Below are 22363 nucleotides of genomic sequence, written 5' to 3'. Positions count from 1 at the left end.
GTGCTAAAATTCTAAATCAAAGAGCTCAATTATCCATGGTATGACCATCTTAAAACAATTCCATATATTAGCTTATATTTTTATAGGTTTTAATTAATTAACCTCTTTAGGAATAGGCTATTATCTGGTAGTCAAGCAAAGGCCTTCCAATGTCTGACTGTGCTGTAGGTCAGTGTTCATTTCTCACTCTCATTCGATTTTCCTTACAGAATGCAGAAATACACTACACAGAGAGAGCTAATGTACACATAAAGATTATAATTTAATATTGAAAAACATAGATTTAGTTCAGCATCAAGGTCTCTTTACTCATTGCCAGGTCGCAGTTGTAATAATAAAAAAAATTGTGTTTGGCGAAACCGGTTACAGAAGTGTTTTCCTTTGTATCCTTCTGTCTGAGGATAATATTTGTCAATTCCAGGAACAAGCAGACTGAGAGCCTAGACTTTCATGCAGCTAGGGTCATAAGAGGTTACGTGTGGATGTGACGTCAAACCATGATTGAAGTTTACACCAATCTGTCTATGTTATACAACAGCACCACCTGTTAAAGAGTTAGTAGAAGGGTTTACAGTACTGCTTGATTAACTCAATAGAGACAAATGCTAATTTGAAACATTCACACATTACATTACAAATGACCATTAAGATAACATTACCATATGACTTGAGTTGTGAGTATATCTCTAGTTTGGACAAAATATTATTGTAATATTAAAAAACAGGAAGTTGTTGTTCATTGACGCACTGAAAAAATGAAAAATTAAAGTAAATAGAACTAAAGTCAAGGTCGGTCGTCTGTCTTCCTACTGTGCAGTCTAGTTTTCCGCTCCCTGTGGAGAGCCTACAGCTATCACTCCCTTTTCTGTCCTTTTTGTCGGGTTCTCTAGTTAGAGTGTATGTGCGAGTGAGAGAGAGAACACTGAAAGTCTCTTCAGATGGCCTGTTATTATGAACACACTTAACCTGTCACGTGTGTGTGTGTGCCTGCACGTGAACGCTATGTGTGTGCTTGTGAGTCTGTGTGTGTGTTTGCATGTGTGTTATTGTGTAATCCACAGAGAAGGTCACAACGAAGCGTGTGACTCATTGTGTGTTGAGGAGTAACACAATGAGTCACACATCAATAGCCAGACAGACAGCGGATCTTACATAAGAAGGGTTTAGGGGGAAAGAAATGGACTGATGTGGGGAGCCATCCTCAGATAGGAAACAGAAAGACAATCATTATTCAAAGGGAACAGAGGGGGTATAGAATGGGACTGAGGAAAAAATGTAATTGGTACAGTTGCGTGGTTTGCTTCGTTAACAATGGCACGGACAGTTTTTGGAGGGGTTGGTTGATAAAAAAGAAAATGCTGTTTCCTCCTTATTTTGGTTCAATTTCTCATATCTAACTCTAAGGAGAAGGATTGACTGATACTTGTCAATGAAAAGGGACTTACACTTGTTCGACAGAAGAACATCGAAGGAATCTGCCCACAGAATGACTTCATCTTTTGACAGCCTTAAAGAAAAGACAGAAAGATACAGTGACATGTTTTCAAATGTGTATGCAACCATGCAGATAAAGGCAATTCAACACACACACATTTATAGTTTAAGAGGCGGCTCAAAAAGAGTCTACACCTCAATCGCGCAGTCTTATTACATACAGCTGAAGTCAGAAGTGTATATACACCTTAGCCAAATACATATAAACTGAGTTTTTCACAATTCCTGACATTTAATCTGAGTAAACGTTCCCTGTTTTAGGTCAGTTAGAATCACCATTTTTTTAAAGAATGTGAGATGTCAGAGTTATAGTAGGGAGAATGATTTATTTCAGCTATTATTTCTTTAATCATATTCCCAGTGTGTCAGAATTCTACATACACTCAATTAGTATTTGGAAGCATTGCTTTAAATAGCCTTCCACAAGCTTCCCACAATAAGTTGGGTGAATTTTTTCCCATTCCTCCTGACAGAGCTGGTGTAACTGAGTCAGGTTTGTAGGCCTCCTTGCTCGTGCACACTATTTCAGTTCTGACCACACATTTTCTATGGGATTGAGGTCAGGGCTTTGAGATGGCCACTCCAATACCTTGACTTTGTTGTCCCGATTTTGCCACAATTTTGGAAATATGCTTCGGGTCATTGTCCATTTGGAAGACCCATTTGCGACCAAGCTTTAACTTCCTGACTAATGTCTTGAGATGGTGCTTCAATATATCCACATCATTTTCCCTCCCTCATGATGACATCTATTTTGTGAAGTGCACCAGGCCACCCTTCAGCAAAGCACCCCCACAACATGATGCTGCCACCCCCGTGCTTCATGGTTGGGATGGTGTTCTTTGGCTTGCAAGCCTCCCCCTTTTTCCTCCAAACATAACGATGGTCATTATGGCCAAACAGTTCTATTTTTGTTTCATCAGACCAGAGAACAATCCTCCAAAAAGTACTATCTTTGTCCCCATGTGCAGTTGCAAACCGTAGTCTGGCTTTTTTATGGCGGTTTTGGAGCAGTTGCTTCTTCCTTGCTGAGCGGCCTTTCAGGTATGTCGATTATAGGACTGATTTTACTGTGGATATAGATACTTTTGTACCTGTTTCCTCCAGCATCTTCACAAGGTCCTGTGCTGTGTTTCTGGGATTGAGTTGCACTTTTTGCACCAAAGTATGTTAATCTCTAGGAGACAGAACGTGTATCCTTCCTGAACGTTATGACGGCTGCATGGTCCCATGGTGATTAGACTGCATACTAATGTTTGTACAGATGAGCGTGGTACCTTCAGGCGTTTGGAAATTGCTCCCAAGGATGAACCAGACTTGTGGTAGGTCTACCATTTTTTTCTGAGGTCTTGGCTGATTTCTTTTGATTTTCCTATGATGTCAAGCAAATATGCACTGAGTTTGAAGGTAGGCATTGAAAGACATCCACAGGTACACCTTCAATTGACTCAAATGATGTCAATTAGCCTACCGGAAGCTTCTAAAGCCATGACAAAGTTTTCTGGAATTTTCCAAGCTGTTTAAAGACACAGTCAACTTAGTGTATGTACACTTCTGACCCACTGTAATTGTGGTACAGTGAATTATAAGTGAAATAATCTGTCTGTAAACAATTGTTGGAAAAATGACTTGTGCCATCCACAAAGTAGATGTCCTAACCGACTTGCTTAACAAGACATTGGTGGAGTGGTTGAAAAACACAAGTTTATATAAACATCCGACTTCAACTGTATGACATATTTCGGGCATTGCGAGTAATAATACCTACATTCTATATCAATGGGAGGGACTGGAACAATGCCATCTGATGAAAATTTCTACTTACTTTCGGCATCTGGTGGCCCTGTCCTGGGCAGGGGGCAGGAACTCAGTGAAGTCGGGATATGAGTCAGAACTATTGGACAGGCAGCCTAGTCTGGTCTTCATGGTTCTACTCATATGAATGGGAGAATGGAATAGAAGCACACAAGAAAGTACCTCTCCTGATTACTGATCACATGACATGAAAACCTATTATATCAAATTTAGACTGTCCTCTAATTTTTTTCACCTTTATTTAACCAGGTAGGCAAGTTGAGAACAAGTTCTCATTTACAATTGTGACCTGGCCAAGATAAAGCAAAGCAGTTTGACACATACAACGACACATGGAGTAAAACAAACATACAGTCAATAATACAGTATTAACAAGTCTATATACGATGACTGCAAATGAGGTGAGATAAGGGAGGTAAAGGCAAAAAAAGGCCATGGTGGCAAAGTAAATACAATATAGCAAGTAAAACACTGGAATGGTAGATTTGCAGTGGAAGAATGTGCAAAGTAGAAATTAAAAATAATGGGGTGCAAAGGAACAAAATAAATAAATAAATAAAATAAATAAATAAATACAGTAGGGAAAGAGGTAATTGCTTGGGCTAAATTATAGGTGGGCTATGTACAGGTGCAGTAATCTGTGAGCTGCTCTGACAGTTGGTGCTTAAAGCTAGTGAGGGAGATAAGTGTTTCCAGTTTCAGAGATTTTTGTAGTTCGTTCCAGTCATTGGCAGCAGAGAACTGGAAGGAGAGGCTGCCAAAGAAAGAATTGGTTTTGGGGGTGACCAGAGAGATATACCTGCTGGAGCGCGTGCTACAGGTGGGTGATGCTATGGTGACCAGCGAGCTAAGATAAGGGGGGACTTTACCTAGCATGGTCTGTAGATGACATGGAGCCAGTGGGTTTGGCGACGAGTATGAAGTGAGGGCCAGCCAACGAGAGAGCACAGGTCGCAATGGTGGGTAGTATATGGGGCTTTGGTGACAAAACGGATTGCACTGTGATAGACTGCATCCAATTTGTTGAGTAGGGTATTGGAGGCTATTTTGTAAATGACATCGCCGAAGTTGAGGATTGGTAGGATGGTCAGTTTTACAAGGGTATGTTTGGCAGCATGAGTGAAGGATGCTTTGTTGCGAAATAGGAAGCCAATTCTAGATTTAACTTTGGATTGGAGATGTTTGATGTGGGCCTGGAAGGAGAGTTTACAGTCTAACCAGACACCTAGGTATTTGTAGTTGTCCACGTATTTTAAGTCAGAGCAGTCCAGAGTAGTGATGTTGGACAGGCGGGCAGGTGCAGGCAGTGATCGGTTGAAGAGCATGCATTTAGTTTTACTTGTATTTAAGAGCAATTGAAGGCCACGGAAGGAGAGTTGTATGGCATTGAAGCTTGCCTGGAGGGTTGTTAACACAGTGTCCAAAGAAGGGCCAGAAGTATACAGAATGGTGTCGTCTGCGTAGAGGTGGATCAGAGACTCACCAGCAGCAAGAGCGACATCATTGATGTATACAGAGAAGAGAGTCGTTCCAAGAATTGAACCCTGTGGCACCCCCATAGAGACTGCCAGAGGTCCGGACAGCAGACCCTCCGATTTGACACACTGAACTCTATCAGAGAAGTAGTTGGTGAACCAGGCAAGGCAATCATTTGAGAAACCAAGGCTGTCTAGTCTGCCGATGAGGAAGTGGTGATTGACAGAGTCGAAAGCCTTGGCCAGATCAATGAATACGGCTGCACAGTAATGTTTCTTATCGATGGCGGTTAAGATATCGTTTAGGACCTTGAGCTTGGCTGAGGTGCACCCATGACCAGCTCTGAAACCAGATTGCATTGCAGAGAAGGTATGGTGAGATTCGAAATGGTCGGTAATCTGTTTGTTGACTTGGCTTTCGAAGACTTTAGAAAGGCAGGGCAGGATAGATACAGGTCTGTAGCAGTTTGGGTCAAGAGTGTCCCCCCCTTTGAAGAGGGCAAGTACAGGGAACATGTACACCTACAGCTCTAAACGTAGTCGTCGAGGAAAGTGCTCAGATCTAAACCTCCTGCCTGTAGTCACTATGCTGATGGGTCAGTCATGAGCAAGGCCAAGGTCTGTGGATCAGTGTATTGATCCATCCAATGACTACATAATTAAATGTTTGCATCCAGGTATTCAGATGTTGGAAGTGGGAGAGCACAGTTTCAGGATGTGCCTCATGAAGTTTACTAAAACATCACTTCACATTTGTTTAATATACACCGACCTGATGACACATAGTAATTTGCCTTCGACATATTTCTACTTACTCACTCACACTACATATCACACAATCAATCTGTTCAATGTTTTTTCTATGGTGTATCATGGACACCGGTTGTTGATGTAATCATCAAATGAAAGAAATGGCCAGTAAAGTTCTACCTGACTTATCAAACAGTAACGTTTCATATCATGACCTATTGGCCAGCTGCTGTAGGATCAGACAGACAGACATATTGATGGATCTGATTAGAGTCATTGCTCTAAAGAGACACACCAGATAGACATAGAAAGCAGGTGTAGCTCCATTTGGAGAAGCCAACATGAATACCCATCAGCTAGCTACCAGAGAACATCCAATCTGGATAGTGAGCCTCAAGCCTCTCTACCATGCACCTATTTCCCCTGATAACACGCACACCAAACACTGCTGAGTGCTCAATATGCCAAAATGGAATGAGAGGAATGAGTTCCCCCATCTGTAGTTAGTTACATTGGTGACATGATCTCCATCCCATTGGTGGGTAAATTGTTAGAGTACTCAGTGTTGCTTTGCCTCTTGGTGTTCTTGGAATGGTCAGTCAAGCTTCTGTAATCCAAGGACTCCTCTTTTAAATAACTGGTGTTTGCAGTATTTCTCTGCTGGCGAATAAAGAGAGAGGGGTAGTTGGAAAGAAATAGAGTCTGGTCTTTTTATACTTATGAACAACAGGGTAGTTAGTGTAATATTACTTCCTTTGGTGATCATTACCCTAAAGCCAGATGCCACCGGCAGTCCCACTACAATATCAACAAACTGCTTGTATCACAAAAGCTTTTCCTTTTTCAATAAGCTTGATTCCTACAGGCCACTATATTGCAAAACAATATATATTGTTGGTTAAGATGGTTTAATTGGATGGAACATGGTGCTGCTAGAAACACTGAGGTTGTTGGTTTGATTCATGAATGTGCTACCATACATACAGAATATATTAGTTAATTCTAGGGCACTTTGGATAAAATTGTCTGCTAAAATGTATTATATTACTATTGTATTTCAGCATCTATCTAAACTAGCACTTCCTCTACAGAGAAACATTGGTGGGTGTTGGAGGAGGCGTCATGGAGGATTGTTTTGGCGTCTGCTGTAATTGGAAAAATTGCATGCAAAAATCACTTTAATAGGCCTTCTCATCATGCACTCTTAAGATTCCACTCATAGATTCCATCTAGGCAGAGCAGGTTTATTAGAACGCTTTGTGTGTGTTGTGTGTGTGTTAAATTCAGGCTGTAACACAACAAGATGTGGAAAAAGTCAAGGGGTGTGAATACTTTCTGAAGGCACTGTAGGTAGAGAACATTGAACAGAACAAGACTGTGTAAATAACTCAATTTGGACAAAATTGCAGATATAACCTTATAGTCCCAAGCTCTCGAAATGTCCCTTGACTATCTACAGATCAGTATCAGCTGTGATAATTCTCTAAGATCCCTAAACTGAAATTCCTCAACGATTATAGACCTGTTGCCCTCATGTCAATAGAGATGATAACAGAACAGCTGTTGGACCCCCTACAATTCACATACAAAGCAGTGCGGATTACAGAGGACACTCTGTGATTCTTCATGCTCACCCTGCACCAGCACTTAGATACACCAAAATCATATGCCTGGATTCTGATCCTGGTCTTCTCTTCAGCATTCAACACCATTCAACCACATCTCCTTTTGCAGAAATGTATGGACAACAGCAACATCATCAGATGGGTTGACAGCGTCCTGAATAACCTCCCTCAAACAGTGAGGGTGAACTCTGCCCTTTCCCATTCCATACCCAGCAACGCAGTTATCCCCAAGGAAGTGTCATTTCACCAGTTCTCTTCATATTGTTTACAAATTACGCAAAGCCATGCTCTGCCACACCATCAAATTTGCAGATGGCACAGCCATGGTCAGAATCATGTTAGGCATTCAAGAACACAACTACAGACAAGAAATACACACATTCACAGAATGGAGCAACAATCACTCACTACAGCTAGACGTCCCCCCCAAAAAATATATATATCTCCAACTTCCAAACAAAAGCTGAGGATCTGGAACCGGTCAAAATCAACACAGAAAATATTGACACTGTAAAAGCATACCACTCCCTGGGAACAATCCTCGACTCTACACTAACCTGGAATTCTAACACAAAAGCAATATTCAAAAAAGGACAACAAAGACTGCACTTCCTCATTTAGAACACAATACTCCATCTCTTCTATAAGGCATTCAACTAAAGCATTCTCACCTTCTGCTTCCTTGGCTGGTATAGTTCACTCAAAAACCCACACAATTTGCAAAACTGTCAACATTTCAAGCAAAGTCTGCTATGTCAAGTGCCAAAGCATATCATCCTTCTATAAAACCAGAACCATCTAAAAAGCCAGACACATCAATAAAGACATCACACACCTGCTGTACAACCAGTACATTACAAACATTACAGTCCGGCCAAAGACTCAAAATCCCACTCTATTCCAAACAAAAACAAATTCATGAACACATACATTTTCAAAAAAAAAAAACATTTTATTTGTCACATGGTTTGTAAAGAATAGGTGTAGACTAACAGTGAAATGCTCACTTACGGGCCCTTCCCAACAATGCAGAGAGAAAAATAAAAAACAAATTATAACACAAGGAATAAATACACAATGAATAACGATAACTTAGCTATATACACAGGTTACCAGTTCAGAGTAGATGTGCAGAGGTACGAGGTCATTGAGATACAGTAGATCAAGTTGAAGTTGGAAGTTAACTAGGTTGGAGTCATTAAAACACGTTTTTTCAACCACTCCACAAATGTCTTGTTAAAAAAAAAACTATAGTTTTGGTAAGTCGGTTAGGACATCTACTTCGTGCATGACACAAGTCATTTGTTTACAGACTGATTATTTCACTTATAAGTCACTGTATCACAATTCCAGTGGTTTAGAAGTGTATATACTGTACACTAAGTGCCTTTATTAAACAGCTTGGAAAATTCCAGAAAATTATGTCATGGCTTTAGAAGCTTCTGATAGGCTAATTGACATAATTTAAGTTAATTGGGGGTGTACCTGTGGATGTATTTCAAGACCTCTTCTAGACTTAGAACAAGTCTGGTTCATCCTTGGAAGCAATTTCCAAATGCCTGAATGTACCACGTTCATTTGTACAAACAATAGTACGCAAGTATAAACACCATGGGACCATGCAGCCGTCATACCGCTCAGGAAGGACACACGTTCTGTCTCCTAGAGGTGAATGTACTTATGTGTGAAAAGTGCAAATCAATCCCAAAGGACCTTGTTAAGATGCTGGAGGAAACAGGTAAAAAGTACCTATATCCACAGTAAAACAAGTCCTATTCTCGACATAACCCGAAAGGCCACTCCACAAGGAAGAAGCCACTGTTCCAAAACCACCATAAAACAAGCCAGACTACAGACAACTGCAAATGGGGACAAAGCTCGTACTTTTTGGACAAATGTCCTCTGGTCTGATGAAACAAAAATAGAACTGTTGCGGCGGTATGCGAATTGGAGTGGGTCCAGGGTGTTTAGGATAATAATGTTGATGTGAGCCACGACCAGCCTTTCAAAGCATTTCATGGCTACAGATGTGAGTGCTTCGGGGCTATAGGAATTTAGATAGGTAACCTTGGCATGTTTTGGCACAGGTACTGTGGTAGTCTGCTTGAAACATTTAGGTATTACAGACTGGGTCAGTGAGAGGTTGAAAATGTCATTGAAGATACCTGCCAGCTGCATGCTCTGCATCCTGGTAATCTGACTTGCGCTGCAGCCTTGTGAACAATAACCTGTTTAAAGGTCCTATTAACATTGGCTACGGAGAGCGAGATCACACAGTCATCCAGAACTGCTTGTGCTCTCATGCATGGTTCAGTGTTGCTCACCTCAAAGCGAGGCATTTAGATCGTCTGGTAAGCTCATGACACTGGGCTGCTAACGGCTGGGTTTCCCTTTGTAATCTGTGATAGTTTGCAAGCCCTGTTACATCCAACAAGCGTCAGAGCTGGTTTAGTAGGATTCGATCTTTGTCCTGTATTGAAGCTTTGCCTGTTTGATGGCTTGTCGGAGGTCATAGCAGAACCCGGATGGATGTCCCACTCCTTGAAAGTGTCAGTTTTAGCCTTTAGCTCAGTGAGGATGTTGCCTGTAATCCATTTGGGATATGTACATATGGTCACTGTGGGGACAATGTTGTCGGTGCACTTGCTGGTGATTGTGGTGGTAAATAGACAGCTATGAAAAATATAGCTAAACTCTTGGTAAATAATATATAGCTTATCATGAGGTATTCTGACTCAGGTGAGCAAAAACTCAAGACTTCCTTAATATTAGAGATCGTGCTCCAGCTGTTGATAACAAAGCCACACCGCTCCCCCTCTCAGCTAACCTGTTTCTAGTTGTTGTGTGTATGTACTGACATTTATGTGTAACTAATAGATGCACACACACACACATGTAAATGTTTTAAATATGTAAATTGTAAAGTATTTTGTCTGTAATGTCTTTTCCGTTATGCGTCGGACGCCAGTAAGACATTTGGCTCTGCTAATGGGGACCCTAATAAATCAAACTCAAGACTGCCGTCCGATCTTGACGATGCATGGAAACATTATCACAAGAACTGTTCGTCGGGAGCTTCATGAAATAGGTTTCCATGACAGCACAGCCACACTCAAGCCTAAAATCATCATGTTCAATTACCAAGCATCGGCTGGAGTGATGTAAAGCTCGTCACCATTGGACTCTGGAGCAGTTTTCCACATTTTATTACGTTACAGCCATATTCTAAAATAGATTTAAAAAACTGCAGCAATCTAACCACAATACCCCATAATGAATTTTCTTTTTTAATTAAAAAATAAATAAATAAAACGGAAATACCTTATTTACATAAGTATTCAGACCCTTTGTTATGAGACTCGAAATTGACATCAGGTGCATCTTGTTTCCATCGATCATCCTTGAGATGTTTCTAAAACTTCATTAGAGTCCACCTGTGGTAAATTCAATTGATTGGGCATGATTTGGAAAGCCACACACCTTTCCATATACGGTCCCACAATTGACAGTGCATGTCAGAGCAAATTGTGGTAGAAGGGCCTTGGTCATGGAGGTGAACAAGAACCAACCCAATGGTCACTCTGACAGAACTCTAAGGTTCCTCTATGGAAATGGGAGAACCTTCCTGAAGGACATCCAGCAGCACTCTAATCAGGCCTTTATGGCAGAATAGCCAGACGGAACCCACTCTTCAGTAAAAGGCACATGACAGCCTGCTTGGAGTTTGCCAAAAGGCATTTAAAGACTCTCAGACCATGAGAAACAAGACTCTTTGGTCTGATGTAACCAAAGATTGAACTCTTTGGCCTGAATGCCAAGCATCACGTCTGGAGGAAACCTGGCACCATGCATACGGTGAAGCACAGTGCTGGCAGCATCATGCTGTGGAGATGTTTTTCAGTGGCAGGGACTGGGAGACTAGACAGAATCGAAGCAAAGATGAAGTACAGAGAGATCCTTGATGAAAACCTGCTCCAGAGTGCTCAGGACCTCAGACTGGGGCGAAGGTTCACCTTCCAACAGGACAACGACCCTAAGCACACAGCCATGACAACGCAGAAGTGGTATGTCTCTGAACATCTCTGGAGAGACCTGAAAATAGCTGTACCGCAATATGACAGAGCGTGAGAGGATCGGCAGGTGAGAATGGGAGGAACTCCCCAATTATAGGTGTGCCAAGCTTGCAGCGTCATACCCAAGAAGACTCTAAAAACGTGTTTTTGCTTCGTCATTATGGGGTGTTGTGTGGAAATTGATGAGGAAAAACAATTGAATCAATTTCAGAATATGTGGAAAATGTCAAGGGGTATGAATACTTTCCGAATGCGGTGGTAAATAGACAGCTTCGAGAAATATAGATGAAGAGTATAGATGAAAACTCTCTTGGTAATTAATGTGTGTATGTATTACTGATTCCTGCTAGTAGCTCACTAGTCCCTATGAGGTGTCTAGTTATACAGGTTATGAGCTCTGTATGCAATTAGTTGTTGGTAGAGAAGTCGAGAGAACAAGCAAGGTTCAACACGACCACGCTATTATTACACACTCAGTCTCTGTGGTTCATATGAGCCCCCAAATGAGCTGTCTGTGTCTAGCTCAACGCTTTTCATTCCCTATGGAGGAGTATGGGAATGATACAGTATTGCTGTGCGATAGGAGCGCGACATAATTGCCTATTTCATCTCAGAGTTTACACAAAGACAGAACATATAAACCCAGTTGTTGAAAAACAAAATACTGAACAACAATAAGTATTTTTGCATGCCGTGGCCTAATACCAATAGTTCCAAATTATACAGCAAATACAGCATTATCGTCACAATAAAATGTGAATGGAGGCATTTTCCAGGTGGAATTTCTATGCTCATTTACGACTGTTTTACGACACCTTTACGACAAATCTGATTTATAATGGGAAACATGCTTATGTACTGTATAGGTTGCGCCTAGTTTATAAATCTCAATATTTTTGTACCTGCGCAGACTTTTCAGAAATCTTCATCCAAATTAAGGTTAGTGATCGCTGTTCTGATGTCCAGAAGCTGTTTTCAGTCATAGGATGGCAGAAACATTATGCAAAGAAAAGTTACGATCAGCGAAAAAAAGCACAAAAAATAGCAGAATTGGTCAGGAGCCCGTAAGATGGCAGTTATGCACTGACATAACTCCAAACTTTCAGTATTCATCCATAAGTTTGAAGTACGTCTTGTGATATGTGTTGTCTGTAAATGGAGTGTTGTATATCCTGTGCTTTGATTTTGTGTATGTTTGCCAGGAACTGCTGTATGTTGCCAAACGACTTTCCCCTAGAGGGACAGTAAAGTATTCAATCAATCAATCTCTGCAGTGGAGAGCAGAGCTGTGTTTTCACGTTTTCTCTGCTCTGTCGTGAGCTGAATCTCTTCACCTACATTGGTGGGAACACTGCCTGTCTGTCTGCCTGCAAAGCTATTTATAAAGTTCTGTGACAAATCTGTGTAGTCAGGGGTAAGCCACTTAATGTTCTATTCAGCCATGCAGCAGGCACAGACTCCTGGAGGGGCTGCTATAAAAAGGATTCCAAATTTGAACATGTCAGTTTCCTCATGAATTTTTTATAGAACAACATTCGCAATTCCTTTAAAAAGATGCCTGGTTGCTGAAAAGGGATCCTGAAAGTACTGGGTCTAAAAATTCCCTTTGATGTTGTTTTGGAGCCTTACGGTATTTTGACTTTTTCCTGTGCCATGGTTTTCTTGTTCTTAGTGTGGAGAATGTAGTTGGAGAGCAGATCCTGGTATGTCCATCTGTCAAGAAAACATCATTGGCCTTGACATTTGGCCATGAACATGTATCGGTTCAAATCAGTGTATTGTTTTTTGGAATAGCACTGCAGCGTATAAAACACTGCATGAATAACCAATCTGGTCTCAGAGCATTTCATAGTATTCTGTACTTATATGATATGTTACGTTTCCCATGGTATGTGTTAATTTGTAAATGTCCATCACCAATTTCATTTGATATCTTACGAATTAATTTGTAATATGTTATGAATATTTAAAATGTACAAAATGCTACAAATTTGTTAAAAGTGATTTGTTACAAATGAGAAAAAACGTACAATATGTTAGGAATTTGCAAAACATACAACAGGTTAAGAATTTGCAAAACGTGTTATATGTTACGAACTTCCAAAAAGTACAATAGGCTAGGGTTAAGTTTAAGAGTTAGGTTGCAGGGTCAAGGGAAGGGTAAATGTTAAGGGAATGTTTAGCTTACATGCTGAGTAGTTACAAAGTAGCAAGCAGTTGATGAGTTTTGAACTCGCAATTTTTGGGCTACTACACCGAACCATCCACCATGACCAAGCACCCAACTTCAATTTTTTCCTTAATAATCTTAGTTCGGAAATCCTGCAACCGGGATCAAATTCGACAACATCCGGGTGAAATCGGAGCGCGCCAAATTCTAAATAAAAAATGGTAGTATTAAACATTAATGAAAATACAAGTGTCTTACATCGTTTAAAAGCTTAACTTCTTTTTAATCCAGCCGCTTTGTCAGATTTCAAAAAGGCTTTACGGTGAAAGCATGCCATATGATTATCTGAGGACAGCACCCTGCGTATAAAAGCATTACAAACATTTTTTCAGACAAGCATAGGCGTCACATAAGTCAGAAATAGTGACAAAATAAATTCCTTACCTTTGAAGATCTTCCTCTGTTTGCAATCCCAAGGGTCCCAGCTACATAACAAATGGTTGTTTTGTTCGATAAAGTCCTTCTTTATATCCCCAAAAAGTCAGTTTAGTTGACATGCAAAATGCATACAAATGAATGCCAAAGTTACCAATAAACTTTATCCAAACAAGTCAAACAACGTTTCTAATCAATCCTCAGGTACCCTAATATGTAAATAAACAGTCAAATTTAAGACAAAGAATAGTAGGATCATTACCGGAAATAAATAACGAAGTGCGCGCCCTCATCCACGCCCGCCACAATACTTCTGTCACGGCTTTCGTTGTGGGAAGGAGGAGCGGACCAAAATGCAGCGTAGTTGTGATTAATTTTATTTAATAAGGAAACTATACACGATAAACTAACAAAATAACAAACGTATGAAAACCGAAACAGCACTATCTGGTGCAAAACACAGAGACAGGAACAATCACCCACAAACACACAGTGAAACCCAGGCTACCTAAATATGGTTCCCAATCAGAGACAATGACAAACACCTCCCCCTGATTGAAAACCATATCAGGCCAAACACGGAAATAGACAAACAAGACATCCAACATAGAATGCCCACTCAGATCACACCCTGACCAATCAAAACATAGAAACATACAAGGCAAACTATGGCCAGGGCGTGACAACTTCTGCCAAAATGGGAGCCACCTAGAAAATATACAAATTCTAGCTAATTTTTCAAAAAACAAACCTGAAACTCTTTCTAAAGACTGTTGACATCTACTGGAAGACATAGGAACGGAAATCTGGGAGGTATTCCTTTGATTTTCCCATAGAGAGCCATTTCAATGAGTGGTGAGCTCCAAAAACATTTTTCCCGGATGGATTCTCCTCGGGTTTTCTCCTGCCATATTAGTTCTGTTACCCTCACAGACATTATTTTAACAGTTTTAGAAGCGGTAGCGTGTTTTCTATCCAATTCTACCAATGATATGCATATCCTATCTTTTGTGCCTGAGTAACCAGAAGTTTACTTTGGGGACGTCAGTCATCCAAATTTCCGAATACTGCCCCTCAAGCAGTTTTAAGGAACCATCTGTAACCATACCAAATGTAATGTATGTGACCAACTGGCTCGATTCGTTCTTATATAGCAACATTTGAAATTGTACAAAAGTAGACTCAGAGCTAGAAAATTGTATATTATACACTACAGTTGAGGAACAATGAGAAAGTAATTCTGCTTAGAAAGTTGACAAACTTGTAACCTCACTTTTGAGTAAATGGCCCTTGAATATTTTGGTACACCCACTGGATAGCTCTTTCTTGTCTTCACCCATTCAGCATAATTCACACCCTCTAAAGCCTTAGCACCACCCATCTATTTCAGGATTGACATGTGAGGCCATCTACTAAACAACCAAAGATTAAGCCTAAAGGCTGGTTTATACTACGGGTGGTGTGTTCGTAAATTAAATCTGGAGTGCCAGCGTGCGCTTAGAGTGCACTCTGGGTGTTCATAAATTCAGAGTGCTGTCAAGAGCGTTTAACTCTCGGAACATTCAGAGCTTACACTGGATGCTCTGGCTGAGGAGTAGAGTTGATCCAAGGGTTCTGACCTCACAACGGCAGTCAACCAATGAAGCTAACTAGCTAACGTTGGCTAGCTTGCTAGCTACTTCCAGACACAAATATTAGAACACCTCACTTTGACCATTTTACTCGCACTGGCAGAGCTGATAAGGCTGTTTTCATGTTATTCAGAGCGTTGGTGACTGTAACTGTGCTTTGCAACAATTGAATTAGACTTGTTTGCTGATGTTTACTGACACCAACCATATTCAACGTGTGTTGAGCGTTCGTAAATTCGTCAGTTATTCTGCGCTCTGGAACACTCAGACGAGAGTGCTCTGAAATTAGAGTAGATGGCCAGATCGAATTTACCAGCTACGTCTATCGACAGTTTTTGCAGTGATATCATGAGCATTCTATTGAAATGGTTACTTGCATAGTGGAGTCTTGTGTTTAGACATGTAGCTAGCAAGCTAAACAATTAACCATAATCCCAACCGATAACGTTACAACCCTGCATGAATCTGCAGGTAGCTTACCACCAGATTCAATGTTATCTGGCTAACATTAGGCTATAACTAGCATTACAAATGGCTCTGAGATAAGAATAATATAAATACACAGATCATACACATAACGTTAGCTAGCGAGCCAGCCAGCTAACTTAAGCTAGCTAGCTAACAGTACACTTTCACTTGAAATGAAAAAGACTTTCTGACAAAATTGTGCAATATCTGAAAATGTCGGTAGATAGACTATCTTTACCCATACACATGGATGGACACTTCTCCCTCTCTATCACAGATGCCATGGTTGCCCTTAGTTTGAATCCTGAGAGAGGTGTTTTATACCACAGCATTCTGTGTGATCTCTTTTCGACTCCGTCTGCATTTTTTTCCCAGCTCCTTAGATATCAAATTCTAATTCCACTGATTTCAAAACTCGGTCCTCCAGAAAGTGGAGCGCAACACTTATGCACTTGTACTATATGATATCTTTCAAAAAAGCTGAGTTAGAAAGGATTACCTACACATACTGACCAGCTCATATTACATTAAATGGCAGACCAATCCCAACTCATCTCTCGGCATGCCCAGCCCACTCATTATTGCCGCTAATCATGGCTAGCAGGAAGGTTGTTTCCTTTTTCTGTGGCTAAACCAATTTGCCCTGTAATTTAACAATTGTATTCGTATTTACAGATGGCATACACATTTGATATTAAGGCACATGAAAGTTCACATGTTCCCGAAGGCATTTTTGCCCAAAAACTCATATGATAAAAAAAGTTTACTTTCAAATGACTTTCCTGTGAAGTATTGACGCGCGACATATGCCTAGTTTCCTGAAACGAGTCACATATCATACTAAATCAAGTGTTTCTGATTTATGTACAGAATAATACAAAATGCTCTGAGACCAGGTTGGAATAACCACCCTGTTGACTTGGTGCAAGCAGTTTCCCACCATGCAGAGTTTCTCTTTGTTGCTAAAGTACAGTATTATCTAAACGTTGCATTAGGTATGGAGAGAAGAATTGCTGCAATCACTTACTTCCCGTGTGAGTTAAACATCATGGGAACACTGAATAATTCAGTGTCCTTTTTATTTATTGTATGTATCTGTATGTGTGTCCACTTTTGTATAAGGGTATGCGCATGCACACATTTGGATACCATCTGTGTCCCTGTCCAAAAGATGAGTGCCAGTGCTGAAACCTTCCCAGGCTGTTTATGGGCTATTTCTGGCATTACAGACCTATGCTGCTCTGCTGTCTTTGTTTAAGGCTAAGGTTGTCTGCCTGTCCCTGCCCTGCTCTGTCTATCCATCTATCTGTCTGATGTCCAGTTTGTCTCCGAGGGGCAAACTTGAATCTGTTTGAACTGATTCCATTCTTCTCTCTACCCTCTTTCCATCCCTACCTCATCACTCTCTCTATATCTCTCACATCCCTATTTGTGTACGTGTTGCCACTGCCAACGGTTACCCTTCATGAACATTGTTATGTGGACCCCCAGCTATCATGCTTTTATACACAGAGGCATTGACCTTACCCTCTCAGGTAATCTAACTCTAAAATAAGCCCTGTTGTCTGTTCTGCAGGGTGCAGCTTGCTGTCTCACTGATGTCCTTGCCTTGTTATGCCAGCTTTGCAGTATACACAACTGAGTGTAGGCTATCTCTATACACTCTCATAGAGTAGACCTGATCCTGATAAACACATCAGCCCTGATGCATGGCACACCTCGACAGGCATGGGGTAAAGCCAGTCTCAGTTCATCAAACTAACACTGTCTATCTATTTTTACCCTAGCTCTCTTCAGGCACAGTGATGTATGATCATATTAATGTCACTTTTGTTCTACAGAGAGGTTGATATTCATGTGTGCTGCTGCCCAGTAGGCTGCAATTGAATCTAATGCACTCATTACCATTTCAAATAAGAAAAAATAAGACACACCCACGCAAACACACACACACATTCACTGCCCCCTGGAGGTGGAAGTTGGGGACTGAGGCATATGTCACAAGGGCAGTAAGCACCCTGACCATGGCCATATACACATCCAGCCCTGAGTGTTGAGAACAGTTCTATTTCAACTAAATATATGCACAGAGTGACAATGTAAATGGGGACATTTGGATGTAATATTGGCTAAAAATAACATTGTGCGCAGCATGCAATTTCTAATTACATTTTAAGCCTTCGTTTTCATCTCTGTTTCAGAATCATTGTACGGTTTACAACAAGCACAGACATGTGCTTCGTTACTCAACCTTAGCACAACAAAACTACATTTATTTGTTAATTTGCTCTGGAATCATGGATAGGTGATAATACAGCCAGGTTGAAATTAAACATCTATCCATGTCCTAAGGATGATGGAAAATGGCTTCAAAGCTTGGGTTGTACTACAGCATTGTGGGCTGAGGGGGTGGAGGTGGTGGACTCTGGATCAGAAGGTTGTGTATTTGATTCCAGCCTCGGACACTGTTTTTATTTATTTTTATTTTTGGTTTTAACCTCTGAAAGTCTAAGACGTTGGTGGGGGGGGGTACTAAGCTAACATATGGAATATTTTTAAGATGGTCATATCATGGATCATTGGGCTATTTGATTAAGAATTCGAGGACCCCTTTTGGTATAAAAATTAGGTTGAAAAATGATTTGATAAAATATTTAATTTGGCCTTTACTACCATAGCCCCTACAAACGCATTGAATAACACAGTTCTAAATGGCAAAAAAAGACTATCAAAAATAAATCATAAGGAATAAGGTTTTTAAGTGTCTAGGAGATGTGACAAACACATCTGTAGCTTGGTTACCTTCGACTGCAGATGCGGAAGGGCGACATGGGCGGATGAGGTGGATTGAGACGCAGCCCATGCAGATATGTCTATCTTAAACTGATGGATTTTGATGAGGATTTTTTTTACTGTGTTACTGAGATTGATGCACATGTGCATCGATGGACTCTTAAGGATGAACCATATCCCAAACCTTAACCATTCAGAATGACTGCCAAAACCTAATCCTTAACTTCGAAATTTGACGTTTAGTGAAATGGAACAATAGTCCAACAGGAGCAACAAAAACACATAGAAATGTAATGTTTGGAGCAACTATGAAATTTGACATTTAAAGAACGTAGATCAACGTCTAATTATGCAGTGAAAATGTGAGATCTTGTTGGATAATAACCACTGGGCAGATGATTATGAAGTATTTGATTACAAGTTTGAACATTGCCCTTCTTTTGTTATTTTTTTAAATGTTATTTTCTGCTGAGTCAGAAATGATGCTCTTAATCCTGACTTTAGGTTTTTATGTAATCAATGTATTTGGGGGATTAGGTTTGCAAACCACTCTATCCAGACTGAATAAGCTTGACAGCTCATTCCGTTGAAAGCTTTCACAGTTACTAACCCTTTGTAGGGTCATTTGGCTTAAAATACTGTAGCTGTATCTAGATTCAGGTAGCTATAGCTGTTTTCTCTTTCAAATGCACACTTTTTGGATGTAGATGTTCATATAATGTTTCTGAGTTGAGAGTGGCCAGGCAGAATCTCTGTTTGATTAGGGGCAGGTTTTTGGGTAATATATGCTGAAAAGGGTGGGAGGAGTACTGAGATGTAAGGGACAAGGGAGGAGTGGAGAGATGAGAGGGAGGGAGGAACGATATTGATTATTTCTATACCCAAGGATGATAAATATTTGTTGGATTACCCTTGTGTGATAAATGATAAAGAGGTGAGATAATGATTGAGATAGAAGAGAGTGAGAGAGCGGTGTTATACCTGTAGGTGGGATTTGTGGGTGCTTCAAATCCCCTCTGTCTGTAGCTCCTCCACTGTCGGACATTTACTGACATACACGCACACATACTACAATTTCTAAATGTGTAAACAATGCACTGCTGATGTAAATAAGCAATAACCAAAACCAAACTATATTTGGAGTAGTAAATAAACTATCTTCTCATGTTTCTAACTGTGTGTTTCCAGATGATGACAGTTATCTGTCCTGTAAACAAACCGTCTCCATCTTTTCTATTCTGGTGATCAGACACATTGACAGCAGATGTACATAACGACAGTCTGCTTCCCATCCTTTATCCATAGTGGACTTATATGTAATGTATAGTAATGTAGTATTATAGTAATGTAGCAATCTACTAGTAAGATGAATATGGATGATGTTTTACCTTAGCCCTCTTGTGTATTTGATCAGCGCAGGTGGACACTTTCTCTCTTTTCCTCCCCAGCGTACGTTTGAGAGGAACAAGCCGCTATTTATCCACGTCGGTGTGTGCGTGAGTGTGTGTTTGTCTGTGATGGCACTCCTCTTGTGTGGCGATTATATCTGCTGTTACTATTACAATTGCCGTAAGTAGGAGGCTAGGAGCCACGCAGCATGCTCATCAGTGTGAAAACGTGGTAGGGGGGAAAGGAAACGGGGCGAAGGGGTTAGGAAGAGGGAGAAACAGAGAAGGAGGGAAAGGCAGAGAACATTGTTAACGCACAGGGAACCCATACAGAAAATCCACATGATTTCACGTGAACATTCACGTGAAATCATGTGAAAACTTATTTTTGGAACCCTTCACTTGAAATCACATGTTTTCATATGTTTAGTTTCATGTAATCATATATTGATTTACATGTTGTCACATTAACTTCACATGAAAACGTGTGAAAACATGTTTTTGGAACAATTCATATCTGATCAAGTGAAATGCATGTGTTTTTGCGGTAAGGGAATTTTGTGAAGACAAGCCAAGCTCTAGCAGAGTGGTTGTTTAGATGATGTATGGCTAGACATATACAGTGGCTAAATAGAAATATACTTTTCTGGACAGAGGCTCTATAAAAACAGTTCTAGACTGGATCTTTATAAAAAATAATATACTGTTCTAGGCACTGTAGGGATAAAAGGTGGGACAGAAACATTGTTCAGCTGATAGAAGATAATAATGATGCTGGAAGATGGAATTAAGCTGTAAGGTTGTGCCCTGAGAGTCGGGAAGCAAGTTCAGGGAGTGAACGTTTGTAATGAAAAAATGCAACATATTCCAAAACAAGAAACTCGAAAAACGCACAGACATGATACTGAAACAGAAACAATGACGCCTGGGAAAGGAACCAAGGGGAGTGACATACTGTATGCAGTTGAAGTCGGATGTTCACATACACCTTAGCCAAATACATTTAACCTCAGTTTTTCATAATTTCTGACATTTAATCCTAATAAAAATTCCCTGTTTTAGGTCAGTTAGGATCACCACTTTATTTTAAGAATGTTAAATATCAGAATAATAGTAGAGAGAATTATTTACTTCAGCTTTTATTTCTGTCATCACTTTCCCAATGGGTCAGAAGTTTACATACACTCAATTAGCATTTGGTAGCATTGCCTTTAAATTGTTCAATTTGGGTCAGACGTTTCAGGTAGCCTTCCAAAGGCTTCCCACAATAAGTTGGGTTAATGTTGGCACATTCCTCCTGACAGAGCTGGTGTAACTGAGTCAGGTTTGTAGGCCTCCTTGCTCGCACATGCTTTTTCAGTTCTGACCACAAATTTTGTATGGGATTGAGGTCAGGACTTTGAAATGGCCACTCCAATACCTTGACTTTGTTGTCCTTAAGCCATTTTGCCACAATTTTGGAAGTATGCTTGGGGTCATTGTCCATTTGGAAGACCCATTTGCGACCAAGCTTTAACTGACTGATGTCTTGAGATGTTGTTTCAATACATCCACATAATTTAATCTATTTTGTGAAGTGCACCAGTCCCTCCTGCAGCAAAGCACCCCCACAACATGATGCTGCCACCCTATTGCTTCACGGTTGGGATGTTCCTTGGCTTGCAAGCCTCCCACTTTTTCCTCCAAACATAACAATATTCATTATGGCTGAACAGTTCTATTTTTGTTTTATCAGACCAGAGGACATTTCTCCAAAAAGTACGATCTTTTGTCCCCATGTGCAGTTGCAAACCGTAGTCTGGCTTTTTTATGGTGGTTTTGGAGCAGTGGCTTATTCCTTGCTGAGCGGTCTTTAAGGTTATGTCAATATAGGACTCGTGTTTTACTGTGGATATAGATACTTGTGCACCTGTTTCCTTCAGCATCTTCACAAGGTCCTTTGCTGTTGTTCTGGGATTGATTTGCACTTTTCACACAAAAGTACGTTCATCTCTAGGAGACAGAACACGTCTCCTTCCTGAGTGGTATGATGGCTGCATGGTCCCATGGTGTTTATACTTGCGTACTATTATTTGTCGAGATGAACGTGGTACCTTCAGGTGTTTGGAAATTGCTCCCAAGGATGAACCAGACTTGAAGAGGTCTACAATTATTTTCTGAGGTCTTGGCTGATTTCTTTTGATTTTCCCATGATGTCAAACAAAGAGGCACTGAGTTTGAAGATAGGCCTTGAAATTCATTCACAT

At 40.5% G+C, this 22363-nt stretch overlaps 1 protein-coding gene across 3 annotated transcripts in view; it reads right to left on the bottom strand.

Moving 5' to 3' along the window:
• Positions 1-20333, bottom strand: part of LOC135555107 (regulator of G-protein signaling 8-like) — a 23418-nt gene extending 3085 nt beyond the window's left edge. Inside the window, exons 1-4 of one of the 3 annotated variants that reach the window (XM_064987465.1) lie at positions 20118-20333; positions 19711-19777; positions 3320-3424; positions 1446-1507 (exon numbers count right to left, since the gene is read on the bottom strand). In XM_064987465.1, the coding sequence (XP_064843537.1) occupies positions 1446-1507; positions 3320-3420 (163 nt within the window). In that variant the 5' untranslated portion in view covers positions 3421-3424; positions 19711-19777; positions 20118-20333. Of the gene's footprint in view, positions 1-1445; positions 1508-3319; positions 3433-19710; positions 19778-20117 lie in introns of those variants that run through there. The other 2 variants (XM_064987464.1, XM_064987463.1) reach the window with 2 other exon arrangements.
• Positions 20334-22363: the final 2030 nt, after the last annotated feature.

The sequence above is a fragment of the Oncorhynchus masou genome, chromosome 15 (assembly GCF_036934945.1).
Source record: "Oncorhynchus masou masou isolate Uvic2021 chromosome 15, UVic_Omas_1.1, whole genome shotgun sequence".
Lineage (NCBI taxonomy): Eukaryota > Metazoa > Chordata > Actinopteri > Salmoniformes > Salmonidae > Oncorhynchus > Oncorhynchus masou.
Note: the sequence above shows the minus strand (reverse complement) of the source record. Positions and strands in the feature narration are given on the sequence as shown.